Source organism: Cavia porcellus, unplaced genomic scaffold (genome assembly GCF_034190915.1).
Source record: "Cavia porcellus strain 051 isolate PalLab524CR breed Dunkin Hartley unplaced genomic scaffold, mCavPor4.1 scaffold_4, whole genome shotgun sequence".
Classification (NCBI taxonomy): Eukaryota; Metazoa; Chordata; class Mammalia; order Rodentia; family Caviidae; genus Cavia; species Cavia porcellus.
This window is the reverse complement of record NW_026947487.1, coordinates 106,081,734-106,103,370: the sequence shown is the minus strand read 5'-3', so window position 1 is coordinate 106,103,370 and position 21,637 is coordinate 106,081,734. Positions and strand designations below refer to the sequence as shown.

General features: G+C 47.5%; 1 protein-coding gene across 1 annotated transcript in view; it reads right to left on the bottom strand.

Annotated features, from left to right (window-relative positions):
• Positions 1-13,440: 13,440 nt before the first annotated feature.
• Positions 13,441-21,637, bottom strand: part of Pdpr (pyruvate dehydrogenase phosphatase regulatory subunit) — a 44,864-nt gene continuing 36,667 nt past the window's right edge. The window contains exons 17-18 of the mRNA XM_023565961.2: positions 19,543-19,725; positions 13,441-18,319 (exon numbers count right to left, since the gene is read on the bottom strand). Of these exons, the coding sequence (XP_023421729.2) occupies positions 17,915-18,319; positions 19,543-19,725 (588 nt within the window). The 3' untranslated portion in view covers positions 13,441-17,914. The remainder of the gene's footprint in view (positions 18,320-19,542; positions 19,726-21,637) is intronic.

The window sequence follows — 21,637 nt, the reverse complement described above, 5'->3', positions numbered from 1 at the left end:
GTGAGCCAGAAAGAGGAAGAGGTTCGAAAGAACAGATGGAGAAGGTCGTGTACACAGTTAGCCTGCGGGACTCAGATGTAGATGTGGAAAGGTTAGTAGAGTGTCGGGACTGGTGGTGCATGCCACTAATCCCAGCTACTCAGGAGGCTGAAGCAGGAGGATGTCAAATTCAAGGCAAGTCTTAGCAAGACCCTGTCTCAAAAAATAAAAAGGACTGGTTTGTCTCTATAACTAAGTGGTAGGCTGTCCTGGGGTTTGATCCCCAGAACTGAAAAAAACTTTGAAGAGCTGAATAATGACACTGACTTCAAAATTTGCAGTGAATGAAGCAATCCTTACAGTGAAGACTGGGATCTCATTATCCCTATGTAACTAGACTATTAGAGCTAAAAAAAAAAAAAAAAAAAAAAAAAAGCTGCAATACAAACCAGCCTTAGAGCCAGGGCCTGACAGCCTGCATCTGGTTTTGTGCTTGTGGGCCTGTGGGTGGCGTGTGGTGGCTTCAGCTGGCTTCATGGACTCGCCTCCTGTGTCTCCCACCCTCTCTACCCCACAGCTCCTAGCACAGTGGTCTCGAGCCCATGAAAAAAATGCACAGCGGCTCCTGGAGCCTGGCTCCATGGTTGCCTTTCGGCTTCTGCTCACCTAAAGAACAAGGTGGTGGAAGCCACCACCCTCAGTGGGCCAGGAGATCTCTTTCATGCACTTAGGGTCACATGGCAGGCAGGAAGGGGGAATTAAGATAATGTCCAGTCCACCTGGCTGCTCGGGCTCCTTCCCCCCTCTGGTTATGGGTCACTCCAGCCAGCGCTGCCCTCCTGGCCACCCGTCTGCCCTTTGCTACACACAAGCGTCCTGGGTTCCACGGTGCAGCAAGGGCAAGAAGCTCCGTTGAGAGCCCCACTCAACACAGCTGTGGGAGCAGCGGTGTGACCAAGGAGAGCCATGCTGGGTCCCTGCCTGTGGCATCTGCTGAAAGTTTATCTTCTAGGGCTGTCACAAAAATTAAATAGAATGAAATAAACAGATTTTTCTGCTTTTTGGCACTGGGAATTATACTCAGAACCTCTCGCTTGCCAGTCAGGTGGCATTATGCCACTGAGCCATATCCCCAGCCTGCAGAATGATACATAATACTACAAAAATATTTTTTCTTTTTGGTGCCATGGAAGTTGATCCAGGACCCTCACACTGTACTCCATCCCCAGGTATTTTCAGACAGGTTCTTGCTCAAATTTATGGTCTTCTTGCTTCAGCCTCCCAGAGTGCTGGGAATACAGGCCTGTGTGGCCACACGCATCAGTATGACTGGTTTTTATACAGTTGTTTGCTTCAGTGATGGAGAGCAAACTCAGGGTTGAAACTATTCTAGTATTTTCTTTAATTTTACCTTCTTTCATAAAACTAGCATTTAAATAACATTTCTCCTCAGAACTCTTAATAGTTGGAATCCAATACTTTCTGGAAACAAAATAATTTCCTGGAAAGCTCTTGTTTTAATTTTTGGTGGTGGGGAGGGGACCTGGTCTTGGTAAATGTTCAAACTAGCTTTGAATCCACTCTATGTAGCCCAGGCTGGTCTCAGACTTGCAGTGATCCTCCTGCCTCAGCCTCCACAGTGTTAGTGTGACAGATGTGCACACCACATCCAGCTTGGACATCCCTTTAGAAATATTCCGGGGCTGGGGATTTAGCTCAGCGGCATAAGTGCCTGCCTTGCAAGCAGGCAGTTGTGAGTTTGATCCCCGGTACCGATAAAAAGGAAAAAGACAAAAAAAAAAAAAAAGAAAGAAAGAAATATTCCATCCTTCTGGTTTGTTCTTCCCATTCCCTCAGAAAGCATTTAGGTTTTCCCAGGAGATCCCAGGGCAGCAGCACCCTGAGGAGCTCTTCACAAGCAGACCTCTCACCCATGGAAGACCTCTAGGTGAGTCGTGTCCCTTGAGGATGTATTTTTGAACCCTCACCCTCCTCACTAGTGAAGCAGAGATACTCTCACCTCTTGGTCACAATTTCAGGGAAGCATAGCTGAGGTGACACAGTTAGGGCTTTGGATACATTCCTGGCACAGAGCCTGGCTAGCAGGTTCGTTTCATGGTGACTCGCTCTGACCCCAACTCCAGGCAGTAGCTGCATGGCAGCCAGCAGGGTCACCCAAGTGTGCTGTGGCTCCTGCCTGGGAGTTGGGGCAGGGAGAGGGCACTGGCTGCTCTTTTCACTGTCTTCTTCTGGCTGGCGTGAGCAGCAACCTGTGCACCTGGTTTTCCACATGAACGTGAACTTAGGCACATGAATGGTGCCATGCATCAGCTGCTTCACCTGAGTCAAGGGCAGGCAGGACGGCAGGCACAGGGACAGCAATAGCAGCTCCAGGAGGAGGCAGGGAAGGGTTTTCTCTGAAGCCCCACTAGCACTGCATGGAAAACCAGTGTCTGACTCGGTGCTTACAGGAGTGTGGAGGGCTGGGGCCAGGCCCCTGAAAAGCCTGCACTGCTATGAGCAGGATTTGGTGCAGGACACCAAAGTGTACAAGGTTGGCCAGCAGTGGCCACCCCAGAGTCAAATGCAGAAGAGTGCAAAACATCTGTCCCTGTGCTTAAGATCTGAAGGGTCCAGCCAAAGGCCTGGAGCCCCTGGCAGTGTCCAGTCCCTGGCCACACCAGGAGGCTAAAGGATTTGAGATCAACCAAGGGGCCTGCACTAGAAGCTAAAGAGCTGGGGTGGCAGCCAGCAAGGCTGGCCCTGGCAGCTGAAGAATCTACAAAGGCCAGGAGCCCATGCCCAAGGCAAAAGTGAAGACCTCAGCTCCTTGCAGAGAACAGCAGAAGCTCCGGTGAGGAAAATCAGCCATGATGAAGCCCTTCCGAGGAAAATCAGCTGGAATCCTTCTGTCCCCTTCTCCCCTTTACCCTCTTTAAAATCAACCTTCCACGCCCAGAACCATGCTGACTCCATTCAGCTGGGTGCTCCCCACTCACACTGACAGCCATTTACCACCACACTCAGATACGGGCCTGCGTCCTCCATACCTTGGTTTCCAAATCAACCTGTCCTGCCTTTCTTGCTTCCTCCTTTCCTTTTCTCTTCTTTTTTGTGGTACTGGAAAATTGAATTTCCAGGGCCTTTCCACACAGCAATAACCTCTGCCTTGTTTGCTATTTACCTAGAAAGAAAATCTCACTTATTTCCTAAAGTGCCCAGTATGGATTCAAATTTGTGATTCTCCTGCTTCATCCTCCAGAGTGCTAGGAATACAGCCTCGGGGTACCTATCGTACCAAGCCAAACTTTGTCTTACACTTTGATAGCCCAGGTACACTGGCTTTGTGTATAATTTATCCTGTGATGGCAAAAAAATGGACCACAGCAAGTTGCTGCGGATGATGGACGTTTCACAGGTCACATGGCAAGAGGAACTCCATGACTGTTTATTCACTTACATACTTAGTGACATACAATGAAAATCTCATTGTAAAGTCAGCTGGCTAGAAATACAGTGCATAATGTTTTTTTTTAAAAAAAATTTAGGGGCTGGGGATTTAGCTCAGTGGCACAAGCACCTGCCTTGCAAGCATGTGATTGTGAGTTTGATCCCCGGTACCAATAAAAAAAAAGACAAAAAAATTTTTTATTTTAAAGAGGTTAAAATTAAACAGAACAAAACAGATCATAAGAAAACAATTTAAGAAACACAGATTTCAAAGCAAGACCACCAGAGATCTTCACTGCCTATCATATTGTCTCTTTTATTCTTCCAAATAATTCTCCATATCTTCACACACAGTATGGATATATACTGAACAAAACAGTACTAAAGTGATCAGAACAGAATGATGAAGGCACTTTAGGTCTTTGAGACCAGACAATAAGGAAGTCAACAATGGTTGCCATAATGTCTCTTGTTCTCTTTGAAATAGCTGTCCATGTCTTTATGTAGGTTGAAATTAAACGAAACAAAACAGACTATTATCGCTCTGGACAGAGAAGATTGCTAGATTTTTTATATCATAACACTACAGAATTAGCACTGGATATCTTAGTGTCTCTTTTTCTTCAGAGTATCTGTTCATTACATCGTACATTATATAATCTATTCTCATAAACTGTTTAGAAGTTCTACACATGCATCAATCTCTACATGTATTCCTATGCTTTCAATATTATAGGGAAAAACAGATCAAAATAAGACAACAAATTCCTAGAAAAACATGAAACAAAAAGACATATAAAATCACAGTACTAGATGATCTACAGTAGCTACTTTGATGTCTCTTGTTATTTTCAATAGAATTGTCTATATCATCAGGCATAATATAATTGAACATAGCACTACATAGCAATATTAATAAATACACAACATTGGAGATGTTGTAGGACTTCAAAAGCAGTTAATAGTCAAACTGGAATGAGTATCCTATTGCATCTTGTCATCTTCAGAGTAGTTGCCTCTACTCTTAGACTTGATACTATCAAGCATACCAAATTTGAATAAAATCAGTCAAGACAAAACAGCTATCTAACCAACTAGATTTAAATATGATCAGTCACAGTAAGACAGTGTAAGTAATACAGGGCTTCAGTTTAAGTTAATAGGAAATTAAGGATACTTACCGTAGTATATCATGCTATTTTTGGCATAGCTGTCTGTACCCTCAAATCTGGTACAAGTCGATAGACTGGAACAGAATAAAATCAAACTAAACAGAGGAATAAGACTAATGTGGCTTTTAAATCCTGATACACTATTAACAATGTCCTCTGCCTTCCTTTGTTAGGCAGTTTCTGCCCTTTCCCTTTCTCAAGATGTTTGTACATTTGGGTCCCACTAACTCCTTTAGCTTTTAGATTAGGGGGCAACCCATTATCTACCTAGGTGCTGCTGAAGCTTTTTACCCCTGAGCTTGATCTTGAGCTGTATTCATTTACCTACTAAAGCCTCAAGGTTTTTCTTCCTTATAGCTGAGTAGTTCTCCACTGCATAAAAGTGTCATGATTTTCCAGCGTATCTGCAGCTGCTGGATGCGCTGCCCCTATTTCTCTCTGGTTCCCTGTCACAGAGAGCGTTGTTTTCTCATCTTTGACTTTCAGTTCATTAACCCTCTTTCAGGTTGATTATATTTCCCATTCAGAGCATCTCGATGGACCCTATCTCCTGATCTACTCTGCCTGTGTTCCTTTTTGTTAGTGTATCAAGGCCATCTATGTTAGAGATTATAGCCAACCTTCTCTGCCTCATCTCTGCTATGCTGTTTTTCTGCTGTCTACTTTTTGTTGTCTACTTTTCTCTTTCATTCCACTGTCTGCCCCATTCATTGAGGCCTTTCTGCCACTGTTGCTGGAATCCTCATATTTTTTTCTCTCTCTCTAGAATGTCCTTCAGTATTTTTTGTAGGGTTGGGTTGGTGGTCACAAATTCCCACAGTTCTTCTCTGTCATGGAAACATCTTGTTTCTCCATTAATTTTGAGAGACAGTTTTTCAGGGTGCATCAATCTGGGTTGGAGGTTTTCTTTCAGCGCTTGGAATATTTCAATCTAAGCTCTTGATTTGATAGTTTGTGTTGAGAAGTCTGTTGTGATTTTGATGGGTTTTCCTTTATAGATGATATTTGTTTTCTCTGACCCCTTTTAATATTCTGTTCTTGTGATGAATCTCTGTCTTGATTTTGATCTTTATAGATGATCTGTTTCTTTTCTCTGACCCCTTTTAATATTCTGTTCTTGTGATGAGTTTCTGGGATCTTGATTATTATATATCTGGGTGTAGCTCTGTTTTGGATGTAGCTGGTTGGAGTTCTCTATGCCTCATTTATCTGAATATTTCCTTTTCCTATGCTTGGGAAGTTTTCCTTAATTATTTCTGTGAATAGCCTTTGTAATTCATTTGTGTTAACTCCTGCTTCTTCACTCACATTTTTTATAAGTTATAGATCCTCTTGTCTTCTTCTAGCCTTTGTATTGTTACTTCCTGGTTCCTTTTTTTTTTTTTTTTTTTTTTTTTTTTTGTCTTTTTTCTTTTTATCGGTACCAGGGATTGAACTCATGACCACACACTTGCAAGGCAGGCGCTTATGCTGCTGAGCTAAATCCCAGCCCCTTCCCTGTGATTTTTAAGAGATCTCTTCTTTCACAATCACATATTGCAAATCTATCTTCAAGTTTTGAAAGTCAACAGGTGAGTGTCCTCAGCATGTTAGTCTGTGTTGTGTGGATGTCACAGGTTCGGGACAGTTTCGTCCCTGGCTATTGGGTTCTGACCAGGGGCATGACCCAGCCCAAGCAGATCCCACCAGTCCTCTTTGGGGTTGCTGACTGACACCACTGCAGTTCCGGGTTCAGGTCCTTCCTGCCCAACTCCAATATGCTGTCCAGATGGTCACCACCCCCTCCGTGGGACCCAATTCCTAGCACTCCTCACAGGTTAATGCAGCTCTCCATGTTGGTTGCATTCTCCGTTGTGCCGCATCCACCCACCAAGGGCCCTGGGCTCACCAACTTCCAACTCCGACAGCTGGAACTTCAGTGGACCATGAGTCCTCTGATTCCAAGGTGCACCCAGCACAGCGTGGGACCGCCCCCAGTGAAAGCATCTGGTTCCAGCCTTTAGTCCACATTTTTCCTTCCTTTTTTTTCTTTTTCTTTTTCCTCAGTTTCTTCCTGGGCCATGAGAATCCTTATCCTTTTGTCTAGTTCTGTCTATGGTGTTAAATTCTAGAGTCTGAGTTGTTTTTCTCAGAAAAAATCTCTACTCTGCTACTCAACAAGCCACCATCTCCAGAACCCCTTGAAATATAGTGCATAATCCTGAATTTTCAGAGAATTGAAATGCTCGATTACTCTGTCAAAACACTTCTGCTCTTGAGCAAGGATCTCAAATAGTCAAGTGCCTAGAGTGCCTTTAGGATGACCTGCATAGGAACAGAGAGGGCTTCAACAGAACTACACGCTTACAAACACAAATGAATTACAGGACATTATCATCATTACAGTGGCATTTTACACATCCCAGTGCTACGGCAACAGAAACATGGAAGCGACAACCAGGATTTGGAGACAGATCTTTGAAGTCCACAGGCACTGTTCAGGATCAGCCCCCAAAAAATATCAGGCCCTGAAGGCTCCAAGAGGAAGATTTTTATGTAGTTGAAAGAGGACATACAGAGATAGAGTTCTTGGCTGGCTTTGATTGGTTCTTGCAATATGCATCATAGCAACCAGCCCTTTCCAGGAAAATAACAGGAATTTACAACAGGAACTGCTACCTGGGCAACGGACTGGCTGAGGGGGCATTTTCTGCTGCTAGAAAAGCCCTCACTGGCAGGAGCTGCCCGACTTTCTACCCACACCCTCTGTCCTGAGGAATGCGAGGCCATGTGGAGGGAAGGCAACTCACACTCCAGCTGACTTTCTTTTTGTCATCATGCTTCCTTTCCATATCTACCACCTGACATCCTAGCCTACAAGGGACTAGTCCCAGACTTTGAGAATGGCGCTCCAAACTGTACTTCCTCATGTGCAAAGGGGATCCTAGCATATGATTGTGGAAACAGATGCTGCAAATATTTCTTTTTCCTAGCATCTCTCTCTCTCTCTGAGAGAAAAGCAAGGAAGGAGAAGATATTTGTAAAAGAGAAACATTAAATGCATCCAAAACTCACAAGAAAAATTACCCATTCAAGTGTGTGATCCTTTGAGGTGTGCTCACCACACAGAAATCAGAATCACTCAAGAAACAACCCTGAAACTTAATGGAAAAAAGAGAAGCCAAAAGAACCTTAAAAACACTCAGTTCTCTTGAATATGTTTATACCTGGGGGATGGGCAACTGTAAAGGACAAGGTCATCACTGAAATGCAAAAGGCTTTGGAAGTAGCATTTTAGAGAACCAGGAATGTGGGGCTGGGGATTTAGCTCAGCAGCATAAGCACCTGCCTTGCAAGCAGGCAGTCCTGAGTTTGATCCTTGGTACTGATACAAAGTTTAAAGAAAAAAAAAAAAAAAGAGAGAGCGAACCAGGAATTCTGATGTGGGGAGGCAGTTGAGCTCTAGCAGTACTTTTGTACTCTATGCACTGAAACCACATGGAATGAACATTGCATATCAACTCATTTCCTCCAGAGGCCCTGTGGACCCCTAGGTTTCCCCCACACTCATATGCCCAGAAACGGTTTGAGCTGGGTGGCTCATGGAGAAAACCTGGAACTTTTTCTTTGGAAACTGCCACATTTGAGTATCAGGAAAGGTTCCCCCAGGAACGTCTGTTCTGGGCCAGCCTCTTTTTTTTTTTGGACAGGCAGGATGCAAACTTCGGGTAACATATCCACCTAGCAGGGGACCCACTCACCGTTTACTTTTACAGATCAGAAGAGTAGGGAGCAGGATTTGAGTCCTCTGGCAGCCAGAGGTCATCGGGTGGTAGGGGAAGTTTTTGCTGGTCAGTGAGTACCCTGGGCTCTCTGGGGCTTTCCTGTCACTTTCTTAGGGAGCCTCACTTCCCCGTGCTCTGCTGTACCCACCACCTGGCAGAGTCCCCGGGCACAGGCAGCCATCAATAACACTCATGATCGGCGGCGTGTGTGGTAAGATGGGCTGGATCCAGGGAATGGGACCTGGCGAGCACGGCCCAGGTGCAGTGGTGCCGTCTCCATTCGACGAGGTCCTTTTCAGGAAGGAGCCCTGAGAGATGGCCTGGCCGCGGTGCAGGGAATGCAGCTGCGTGTGCTCCCCGGTTCTGCGGTTCGCGCCGAGAGGGCCGGCTTCGGAGCGCGGGAAAGGCGGCCAACACTTCCGTTGGCGGCTCTGACAGCCCTCGAAGAAGACAGCTGCGCCACCGGGAGGCGACTTGTCCGGGCGCCGTCGAAGGCTCCGAGCCACGGCCAGCGGGGAAGCAGCAGGAGTAAGGTCGGGCGCGGACTCGAGGGAGCAAGGTCCCCACGCCACCCTCTAAACCACCAGGTGCCAACCGAGGCCCAGTGCCCGGGGGCGGGGCCTCGCGAGACCCAAACAAGCTCACGTGGCGGGGGCGGGCCGCGCCTGACGTCAGCGCGTGCGCGCTGGCCCGTTCGCCGTACCCTTGCCCGGCCGTAAAGCGCGGAAGGTCGCTGTCCCGGGGCTCGCGGAACTTTTATTTCCTCCTGCCGCGTCTTTCTCATGTCCTGTGAGCCCTTTTCCGGTCCGGTCCGCGACGACCCCCTACGGCTGTGGTGTTTGCCTCGCTCCTGCCAGGGTGTCGCTGAGCGGGGCGTCCGCGGCACGGGAGATAAGGAGCCAGCTGCGGGGCCGTGTGGCCTCCGTGTCCCGCGGCCTGGGCGTCCCAGACCCTAGGCGTCCTCGCTTTATGCTGTCTTCTGGCCGTGATGTCCCACTGTTCCCGTGGCCGGTCGGTTCTGTCGCTTCTGCTCGGGCAAGGACCTGCTGGCGCCAGGACTCGGTTCTGAAAGTTGTTGGTCCTCGGCGACCCGCGCGTGTCCCAGGCCTGCGCCCTCGCTGCTTGGCTGGCCGGGCCGTGGGTCTCTGCAGGGAAACTTGTTTTCCCGCTCAGGAACATGAGGTGCAATCGAGCTCTGCCAACTCTTAGACTGCGGCAGAGGCGGGCGGAAGAAATCAGCTGGCAAGGTCTGGGCCGGGCAGTGGGCTTTCTTCTATAACGTGTGACACTTTGGGACTGTTGTGCTTGCCACTGGGGTTTGAGTCAGTTCAGGCCGGTTAAGTGCGCGCAGAGAAGCAGCTGCAGAGGGAGGTCTGTGGGGGAAGTGTGGTGAGGAGACTGTTCCAGGCTCCGTCTTCACCGTGGTAGGGGTTGTGTTAGTTTTTATTGACTGTTTTGATATGCCGCACTCACTATAAAATACAGCACTCCAGGCCTGCTGGATCCTGGAAATCTGTTGATTTTACCGAGGTGTTCACACTGATTGATGTACATCTCCAGCCCTTGCAATTTTTTATGATTTTAGGGGTTTGTTTTTGTTTTTAAATAGTCTCCCTGTGCACTTTAGACCTCGTTCAGCTGGCTCTGAGGTCAGGCTGGAGTCAAACTAGTGGTGAACCTAGTGTTTCTGTTTTGGCCTCCAGAGAGCTGAGATCACAGGCGAGCACCACCGCCCCAACAGTACTTCCTATTTTTTCAGAGAGGGTCTTAAGTTTTGAGGTTGGCCAGGGTGGGCTGAAATTGTGACCCTCCTCCCTTTGTTTTCCAGAGTATTTTTTTTTTTTAATTTTTGTCTTTTTCCTTTTTATCGGTACCAGGGATCCTCCCAAAAAAGCAGGACTCTGCGGTGGCTGGCTGTGCTGCCTGTGCAGGAAGTGAGTTAATTTACCTACACTCACCCGGTCTTCGTGTAACCAGCATCCCACCTGTTGCTAATGCTGATGTTCAGGACGTTAGTGCTTGCAGGGCTTGGTGTAAGCAGATCTGAGCAGCATGAACCCTGGTCCAAAGATGGTTTAGCGGAAGTTATTTTACTCAGTAAACACTACACAGTTTCAAGAAATTAAAACAGAACATAAATTCTTTGTAAACCAGAGGCCACTGTGGTTCTTTGAGTCTGGCATCTTGCTGTCTTCTTTCCTGCTTTTCCCTCCTTTGCTGTCAAACCTGTGGGAGGAGCCTGGTGCCTCCCTTTCCTTCCTTGTTTATTTTAAGCTGTCTGCCCTCTGCCAGCACCTCTTCAGTTCCTTGGAGATCATGATGAGTACAAGGTCAACACGTTTTTTCGTGGTTCTTTCCACTCGTGACTTCGTTTCCAGCTGAGCACTGGAGCCTGAACCCAGGGTCTTCACACTGAGTTTCCTGCCCCATCTTTGGTACATTTGCAGTACATATTTACATTTATCTTGGGAAATAGGTACCTGTACTTAATTTATCTTGATGCTTTGTATTTCCCTTTCTCTGTTCCCCTTGCTGCATTTCTGGATCCCCTCCTCATTTGTATTACCTTTTGTTTTGTATTTTATACTTTGAGTTATTCACGCAAGTGAAACTATGTGATATCTTAAAATTGTGCAGTGAACTTTCAGACACGCTCAAATATAAGATCCTTCTGCATCAGCCTCTCATAATGCTGAAATTACAGGAGTGTGCCACTGTCCCTGGCTTGGGTACAAGTTTTGGTTGGGTCCTGAACAGGTGAACAGTTGCCTGGGTTGTAGGTGAATCTGTGAGTAATGAATCCCAGGAGTGTGTGTGCTCTTAATCTGGCTTCTGTCCTTTTCGAGGTGAGGTGAAGATAAAAAATTTATTAGTAAGGGTCCAAGTAAGGAAGTTGGGAACCTTGCGTTTAAGTATGTCACTGTCTTTCAAGTAATCCAGTGTGGTGAACCTGTGGTCCTCATGCTGCAACCAGTTGTTTACCATTAAAAGCTCCAGAAAGTTCACCATTGCTGATTTAAACTAATATTTGGAACTTATCAGAGATATGGAAGAGTCCAGTATGATTTTTTTGTTGTTGTTAGTTTTGAGACTGGGTTTTGTTAAGGGGAGTAACCTGGACTCAAACTTCAGATCTTCTGCCGCAGCCTCCCAGAATAGTTACAGTTGTGTGCCAGTCTGCCTGCTCAGTCCTGTCGCTTTAGTAGGTACAGAACACCTCATGGGCATCATGTGTGGTCTAGGTCCTGGAGGCATTATAAAAATATAAATGAGGATGGGAAGCATTGCTTCCAGAACTCAAAAGTACATACTAAGAAACCCTCAACTTAAATGTCCTTATTTCGTGTGTCCAATGAATGTCCTTGGGAGAGGACTTGTCCTGTGTAGTGTTTGTCGTACCTAGGCTCTTGGAGCTAGATCTCTGTTGTGTGACCAAGCCGTGGAGAGCCCCACCGGTGGCTGGAAGCGGGTGGTGGCCCTCAGCAGTGCAGGCCAACTGCAGAGGTGCTGGGAAGGCACTGAGTCAGGCCGCAGCCTGTGAGTGCATCTTTACCAGGTCCAAACTGGATCAGAATAATTTTAATAACATTGAGTGTCAGGCCTGGGGTGCCGTCAGTAGGAAGTAATCCATCATAAGGGGGTCTGAATGTGGTTGGCTTCTTGTTAACGAACAGACAAAGGTGGACTATCAGAGAATTAGTCATGCCATTCCCTTTTGCTCCAGGCAGGGTGGCATTAGGTCGCCCAGGTTGGCCTTGAACTCACAGTGATCCTTCTTCCTCAGCCCCAAAGACAGGGCTTACAGATGTGCACCTCCACACCCGGCTGTCACCCCATTATAAAGGTTGATAATTGTAATCCTTGAATGCCCCATCTCTGTTTACATTGGGCCATATTAACTATCTTAACTAGGAGCCCATTTTATATCAAATCAGTTTGTTTCAGGAAACTAATGATAATGTGTTAGTGCCCTCATGGCTAACGTAGGGGAGGGGAGGGGAGTTCACAGCGATGGCCACGTGCTCCCCGCCCATAGAAACCAGCGCTGTGTCACTTCCCTCAGGTTGATGAGGGAGCCGACAGGCTTCACGCTGCCGCACTGTTAGCCTCTTTCTGGGACCCCCTCAACCTCTTCCCCCACCAAATAACCACTCTTTTTTTTCCCCCTCTTCTTTCAAGTTACATCTTCACAATGGCTTCCTTCTAGATGTTGGATTTTTTACCTCATTCTTCTTGGGTCTTTGAGCCCCGTTCCTTGTGTGCATGCTATGTTAATGTCACAGATGGTTGCTGAAAATGTTCGCCAGGGGCCCTGCACATCTGGGCCTTTTGGGCAGCCATTTCCCTCCACAGTGTGTCCCGCTGACCGAAAGGCTGGGGGCCACCAGTGGTCACTTCATTATCAGGGTCGCAGTACCAGAGCTCTGTATGTGGATAGGTATGGCTTCTTGTGCCTTGTTGAGCAGGGACAGCAGGGCATTTGTCCATTAGGATTTTAGTCACATGGTATCGGGTTTAAGTCATATTATCCTGTGCCTCGGGACAAAGTGCAGTAGTGACAGAGAGGCAGTCAGCTCCCTGACCTTCATTGTGTGGCCTGTGGCAATGGCGTGCAGTGTAAGTAAGGAAATCCGTGAGAGTAGGTCCCCTGGGATTCTCCCGTGTAGCAGTGCAATAAACAGAAAACCCTGTGACTAAACCTGTGTGTGGACGCCAGGGATGGGAAAGGTACTGCCTGCTTCTTGGACAGAGTTCTCTCCCTCATGAGCAAGAATGCACACATGCTTTCCACACCAGCACAAGGGTGATGTGCGAAGTGCCAGGTGCTTGCTGTGACTCAGCAGGGGAATGGACATCAGGTGCAGTGACAGCACCAGTAGCTGTGTGAGGGAGGTGTGCTCACCCCAGCCATGCCAGCAAAAGATGGAGTCAGAGCCAGGCTGCATCCTTACCTCCATTTCCAAAGTCTTTCTTACACTCTTGTATTGCAGGTACAAATGGATGGTATTTATCCTGTGTGATGGCAGATACACTGAACCAAGTTAGGGCAGATGAAGGACATTCCACAGGTGGTGTGACAAGGGAAATTAAAATGTTTATTCATGTTCATACCTAGTAACATGAAAATCTCATTGAAAGCCAGCCAGCTAGAAATATAGTACAGTGTCACGTATGTTCGAGGAGGGCAGAAGCACTCCACCACCATGTGCATCCAGTCAGCCGGGCTCCTGGGAAAAGACCCCATTTACCCAGGTGGCTGCAGGTGTTCAGGATGACCTAGAACGCAGAGGGGCTCACTCTAGATGTCGTCACTGGACTTCACAGTCCTTACAGTGGTGGGTTTGTGCACCCCACGATTCGGGCAGAGAAGAATGTGGCCTGCACACAGCTGCAGAGCTTCACCCCCCGGGCCGCAGCGCGCTTCCCGTCCTTCGCCCTCACCCAGCACTGTGGCTCTGGGGCGTAAGGCACGAGATAGAACTGGAGTCAGACAAGGTGCTCCGAGCCGCAGTCTTCATGTGCAAAAGAAATGCGGACATAAGATTTTTGAGTAGATACTAAAAATATCCTCCTTTCTCCTAGTAGTTTCTGTCCTTTACAGACAAAAGAACAAGGCAGCGTTCACAAAGGATTAAAAACATTTTGTCTGTCATGAGAAAAATGGCCCATGAAGAAATGATGCATAGTTCTGCAACAGATGCTCTCTGCTTGGAGAAGACTCATACAAGAAACAACCATGATACTGAGTGAACAAAGAAGGCAGAGATGTAAAAAATACTCAGTTTTTGTGAAAAACCGCAGTGGCAGTGATGAAAGACCACAGTGGTGGGCAGTGTGGTGACGTGAACAAGAGGGCTCACAATTCAGCACCTTCAGGTGGAGCCCAGCAGACCCTGGCTCGCTGCTTCCCTAGAGCCCAGGTGTGTGCTACAGCTTGACTGTTCCTCCTGAACCTGGGTGCTTGCCATTAAGTCCAGCACAGGAAAACGTGCCCGTGCTGCGTGCTGCTGTGCTTGTAGCAGCACTCGGGGGTGGGTGCAGAAGGGAAACTGAAGTGGCTCTGCAGTGGTGCCCCGTGGTGATCAGAGCTGCCACAGATACTAGAGAGGGCCCTGGCCAAGGAGCATCAAAGCCACAGACACAAACCAGTAGCTCAGCCCTGAAAGCAGCCCACTATGAGTGCTCTGCAGGACACGGTCTCCCAGGACTCGCTGCGACTGGAGGCTACTGAGGTTCCCTCATGTGTTGGGTCCCTCGAGGAGGGTGAAGACACATTCAGATGCCGTAAGTCACTGACTGGGTGTACAGAGACGACTGTCAAGGCTGTGAGCATCTCTTAAGAACACACCTACCACTTGCTCTGTGCTGCCACTTTTAGTACCTGTAAAGCAGGGCAGTGGACTGAGAGCGGGGGACTTATTTCTCATGTTTTAATTACTTTCTTGGAAACAGCCTAGGAAAGAAAAAGAACAGGTAAGATTCCTGTGTGTCCAGGAAAGACATCCCAGGGAGCCCACACTACCTGGTGGCAGCTCTTGAGGTCACACTGAAGCTGGGATTTAGCATGGAGCTAAATGATCCCTGGCCTGATTGGACTCTCCCATATTTAGGGGTACAGGGACTTCTGGAGCAGCATGGGAAATAGTGCTATTACATATGGTTAAAAGAGCTCAAATAAGTGATCTAAGCAGTAGGTTGTTGTCCCTTTTTAGCTCTTAAAGCATCCGAAGCACTCTGAATTAGGGCTGTTGTCACCACCATAGCAGCGTAACGGAGGGGCAGGCTTGCTCCACAAGCCCAAGTCAAAGGGCCATGGCAACACTGCAGAACACCTCCTGGGAAATGAGTCTTAGTGGTTTAAGGCCACCATACTGTTTCTAGGTTCAAAAAGATCATCTAGGAAACTTTGCTGGCAAATGAACAGAATGTGCAGTGCTTCGCCGACAGTTTCAGAGAAAAAGAGTACCCAGCTACCTAAAGCCCCAAATTCCTTGACTCACACTGGTATGTTGTCTCACAGGGTGAGCTTCTATGGCCTCAGTGTCTGAGAGATTGGATGACACATGCGAGGATGTTGTGTTTATCTGTCCTTATAACTGCCAGCATCCTCCAGATCTGTTGCATCTCAGCAGCAGCCCAGGGAGCTGCAGCATCTGCCTTCAGTAGTGGGCACCTGCCGGGGTGGGAGTCGGGGAGGAAGAATCTGTTCGCAGTGCTCCCATCAGGGCCAGCCGGCTTCCCTGCTAGTGTGTGCACAAGGTACTGCAAGCTGGGGAAAGCTCTGTCCTTCCAAGGGAGGAGACCAGAGGTGCCTATAAAGTGCCAAAGCGAAATCTTTACAGTCCAGGGCACTCGGTAACAAGTGATAGCCCAGAAGGTCACCTTGAATAGGAGTCAGAGAATGACCCCTATTTATGGAGGTTTTTAAAAGCACAGGGCTGAGCGCTAGGCCCTCCTCTGCCCTCTCTACAAGACAAACACTATGTGTGGGGGGATTAACATTAGCCACAGGAGGCCAGCGCTTCTAGCTCTAGAGTAGAAGAAAGTTTCATGATTTTCAAAACAGTATCACACATTCCTACTTAGTACGGCTAATGAACAGAACAGTAATTAGCTAGAGATTAACAAGTACAAAAAGATACAATCGTTAGTATACCTTGAATATACTTCTGTGACACTTCTTTGTGCATAATACATTGAGGTGGCTTTTACTTTTTCAGTTTGGAACTTAGGAACGGTGACACTTCTACATAATAGTTAAAGCACATATTTATTGCCACAGTTGTAATGTCTGTGCATAAATCAGTTTCTTTTGGATTTAATTCCAAATAAAATCTCGTTTACAAAGCAGATTTGGAGAGGTGCAAACCTATGTGAAAGCGTGTGACTACCTGGAACTTGACACCATCCTCTTCCGTCTGTCCCCTGCATGCAGCTGGCCCAGAGCTCACCCTCTGCCAGGTCCTTCCTGGCTGTTGCTGCCTGCTCAGCACTCTCCTGGTTGCCTAGAAGCAGCAGGTCTCAGCAAGTGAAATGCACATGTGCTCCAAAACATCAAAGCCCCCAGATGGAGTTCTACCCGCTCTTCTGTAACAAATCAGCTGAGATCCCCATGCATCGATGGACGCTGAAGAGTCACTAACCATGAGGCAGGGCAGCTGGGGAAACAAGATGTCTGGGAGGAGCCAGTCAGGGACGTGGCCTACAGCAGTGCCAGATGAGGCAGACACCTGGGAATGTTAAAGCTACTCTCATGAAACAATCTTTGATATTTCTACAGGTTTAACAACACCAACACTCCCCAAGATACCATGACAATGAAGACCATAGCTGAATGAGGATTTCTCAGGGTTTTTTTTTCTTTTACACTAATAATAAAACCCCAACAGATTAGGGCAGTTTATATACAAGGGGAAATGAAGTGTTGGGCTGGATAGCTCAGTCTGTGACCAGGCTTTTCCAGGAAGAAACAGACACTACTCCTCCTGAGTGAGCAGGGCCTGGGGATGGCTAGCGGACAAAGTGGCCCTCTACCTCACAAACTCAGCCGCTGCACTCACAACACTAGAACATCTCTGTGTGGCTGTGTTGTTTCCATGCCAGGGTCGTAAAGTTCCAAGCTTTACTCACTCACTCTGGCCGCCCTGACCATCCCCTGCCTGTACTACAGGGGAGGAAACATGCTGGGTTTGTGAGCTGAAGGCAGAGGGCAGAGGGGAGGCCACGTCACATGAGATAATCGAGAAAGATGACTGACCTTTGAACAGCAGGAAGGAAAGCAGCGCTGTTGTCACAGCAGAGAACCCAGCACTGATGGTGACATACTTTTTGCAGTACTTTTTGACATACTTTTTTCTGCTGCGAAAAGCAACATGAAAGATAACAAGGTAATGTGGTTTTCCCAACACTGGCAAACTTGCTTATGCAACTAGAAAACAAAAAACCACCTCATTACAGAGATGAGCAAGAGATGAAGAAAATCCCAGGTGGGCTGGGCACCCTGGCCCGAAGGTATGGGACTGGCTCCAGGGGGCAGATGAGGATGGTGCAGGCAACTGCTTGGCTCCCCTGTGGACAAGACAGTGTCCATGTGCCACCTCCCCTTGGTGAGGTAGATGATCATCCTCTCGCTAGAGGTATGGGGTGCCAGCCCACAATGCAAAGGGACAGGACAGGGATCTGCCTGGCTAAAAGGCACAAGCTGTTCCCGGGGCTGTGTCACACATGCAGGCCTCTCTGAGGAACTGCAGCCCAGGGAGATGACTTCCCTGCCGGCCTAGCTAGCACTGCCGGCCTTGCTGTGAAACAACCCTGACAGTTCCACAGGGGAGCTTGCATCTGTCCTCCCTTTTGGGTACACTTCCTGCCACCACGGGAATCGGAGCAAGGCATGGATGGGAGGCAAAGGCTGCAAAAGTTGAAAAGCAGGTCAAGTTCAAAATCATAGCAAGGAGCTAAGAAATGTGAGGAAGAGCAATTCAGGGAAGGGCTGCTCTCACGGTGGTGCTCCTCAGGTGAGATGACGGAGATGTGGTATTGGGCCTGGCGTTACTTCCCATGCAAGTCACTCAGCTCCACGTCTTCCTTTCTGCGCTTGTGCGTAAAGAGGGAGGCGATAGGGTAGAGCTTGGCCTTGGCCTGGAACCGGCAGCCGGCAATGTCAATCTCATATTCTCCCCGGTTGATAAAATCTGCTGTGACCACCTGTTCCTCTCCGGTGTCCTCGGAAAAGTTGTGCACAAAGCCTAGGCACACGTGGCGCTCCAGGCTGTAGCTGTAGGCACTGCTGGTAGTCTGGCCGACATACTGGCCATTGCGGTAAATGGGCTCCCCCCACCATGGCCAGAGGTCCAGGTCCGTGTCGTGGTCCTCCAGGATGAACATGGTGAAGCGCTTGTACACCCCGTTCTGCTTCTGCAGCAGCAGGGCATCCCGGCCCATGAAGTCCAAGCCCTAGGAGACAGGAGCAGCTGAGACCAGGGAAGCCCTCCCCACGGTCCTGCTGGCTGGCTGCCCACAGATGGCTTTGAACCCCCATCTGAGAGCTGGGTACATTGCTTTGTTTTGGTATTGCAGTATCACAGTCTCTGCACTGAGCTTTCCTTAACCGTTTTTATGCTTTTTAAGACACGGTTTTGCTCAGTTGCTCAGGCTGGGCTTGAACTTGCAATTCTCCAGTCTGAGCTTCCCAGAGTGCTGGGACTACAGCTTTGCACTACCAATCTGGCTTTTTTCCTAATTTTTTCAATTTGATAAACAGATGTCAATAAAGACCACATAGAACAATATTTAGAGAAAACAAAAATAGTTGCTAGAAGAGCTGGGGATATAGCTCAGCAGCATAAGCAACTGCTTGGCAAGCGCAAGGTTGCAAGTTTGATTCTCAGTACCACCCCCCAAAAGAAAAAACTACTTGCCAGAATTTTTAGAATTGCTTTTTTTTTTTTTTCTCTTTTGAGATGTAGTCTCACTATGTTGTCCTGGCTAACCTCAAATCCCTGAGCTCAAGTGGTTCTCCAGTCTCAGCCTTCCAAGTAGCTGGGATCATAGTTATGTACCACCATACCCGGCTAAAGATGTTTGTGTTATCCCAGCCAAAAAATCCATGCAGGTCTGTATCAGTGCTTACATATTTATAAATGTCTGTGTATAAGAAATGAGCAAACTAACAGTGATTACCTGGCTGGGTATAACAGTTTTTTCTATTTTTCCTATTTTCCAAAATGAGTTTTTGCTGTAATATCACAGAAAAACAGTGACATGCAATGGCTGGTGAAGAGTACTACAGGTTTCGTGTTCTCATGAGGAACTGGCAAGATGCTGTGCTGCGCTGTGCAGACAGCACCTGGTCAGCGCAAGCAGCAGGGAAAGGACGCCCACTCTTTGCCCACAGAACTCTGCCACTGTGCATTTCTAAACAGCATTCATCCACTTACAAAAAAAGGAGCTGACTGTAAGATAACGCATTTGTGCCAATCCCTGTGGCATGTTACTACTAAACCAGAAGCAACTCCTGGCTGGCCAAGTGTTGCCCCTCAGAGGCCAGGAGCCCTGGCCGGTGTCCTGTGTCCTGCATCCTGCTACACACTGCCCTTCAGTGCCACCGCCCGCCCATCACCCTCCCTCCCGTCCCAGAGCCACATTTTTGCTGGAATGCAGCTGGGTGAACACAGTACCTTCTCCAGCTTCACCCGAGACTCTCGTCCACACTCCAGAGGTGTGGTGAGCGTGTTTAGATCCTGGCCCCAGAAGGCAAAGAACTTCTCAATCCGGAGGCTGCGGAGGGCGTAATACCCAGCATTCCGGATTCCGTACTTCTGTCCCACGTTCATCACTTCGTTGTACACATGCAGCGCGTACTGGAGGGAGGAGAGAGGAGAGCTCAGTGGCAAGAGGCCCTCCTAAGCCAACAAGCAGAGGTACATAGAACCCTGGGCGGCTCATCCTGGAGCTGGGCCTAGAGCCAGGAGTAATGAGCTGGGGTCCCCCAACTTTGGCCACAGGCATCACCAAAGCAGGATCCTAACCTTCCACTTCCCTAAGGTGATTTCAGTATACAGCAGTTACCACATAATCAGCAACTTGTTAACCTTCTGAAAAACCCACTCAGGTGACCTCAGTCCCCACCCAGTTCTAGCTTTATTCTCTTGCTCCAATGCCCAACTTGTGCTAGAGCCACACGCACTGGCCCAAGCTGCAAAAACCCAAGCTCTCATACGTAACTACAGACGTGAGCACACACCACACCTGACAAGCCACATCTTAGAAGAACCATGATTACTGGTCACATATGATGAGGCTGAAGCCTACAAATCTCAGAGACTCACCTAAACATAAAGACTATCAACAGTACCATTGCATAAGAAACAGGCTAACATCACACAGAATCTCTTGGAACAAAGACATCCTTCTCTGTTTGCAGTAACGAAGTATTGAATACCCTTTTGTGTTTTTGGAGACAGGGTCTAACTATGCAGTTCTGGCTGGCCTTGCGCTCCCTTATAGCCCAGGCTGGTCTTGAACTTGCAATGATCCTCCTGCCTCAGCCTTCAAGTGCTAGGATTACAGGTGTGTGCCATCACACCTGGCTAACTGAATAAACTTTAATGAAGACTTCAAAATACCTCTGAAAAGTCACCGAATAATTTGAAAAGTGCAAGAAATGACACAGCACATGTTTGACTACAAGATCCAGTACACCAAAAGACTCCATTTTCAGCTGCGCATGATAGTAAACATCTATAATCCCAGCACTGTGGTAGGATGAGGCAGGAGGATCCCAGGTTTAAACTCAGCCTAGGCAACTTAAGGCAGACCTTGTCTCAAAAAATAAAAGCTGTCTTACTGTTATTTTTTTGAAATCCTATATTATTTCGGTTGTTTTATTCCTGTATTGTTTTGTTTTTTTAAAAAAATAAAATTAAAGAAAGCAAAATCTGAGGATAGAGTTCAGTGTGAAGTCCCCGAGTTCAATCCCCAGTACCACATACACAGAACACATACACATAGAAGTAACACAATCCAAAAATTACAAACTGGGTTTTTGTGACAGTCCCACTGACCTGTCCAGGCTGACCTTGATATTGCTGCCTCAGCCTCCTAGTGGCTGAGATTATAGGGATACACCATCACACAACACTTTTTGCTGTTTCATTTTTTTAAAAGTTCATGAGTGAAAACAGGAATTGTTCTTTTCCAGAATTTTCCAATATAAATGCAAGATAAGTACTAAATATCAAAACATATAGACTCAAAAACAAGTGTGGCTCTGAGCCAGGCATGGTAGTACATTTACTGAGTACTTTCTAAGTGCCAACACTCAGATGATGGGGATATTAAAGTTAACAGTATAAAGTGATGTGATGAACAAAATAAGTAAAATGTATTTTACTAGACAGTGCTAAATGCTACCAAAAAAAGTAAAAAGGAAGGAAAGCCAGGCATAGTGTATACCTATAACTGCAGCTACTTGAGAGGCTAAGGCAGGAGGATCACAAGTTTCAGACCAGGCTGCACAATTCAGTGAGACCCTGTCTCAAAAGGGGTGAGGACACAGATCAGCTCTAGAGTGCCCTTGGGTTCAACCCTGAGTACCACAAAAGACAACGGGCAGGAGCCCTGAGTACCATCAAAGACTGGGCAGGAGCCCAGGGAAGAGGAGGGGTGCTATAATTTGAAATAAGGTCTTAATGAAAGATAACATGCAAGTAAGACCCGATGCAGGAGACACTGTCCCCTTAGGAGTGTCTGTCTGGGGAAGGACAGGCCAAA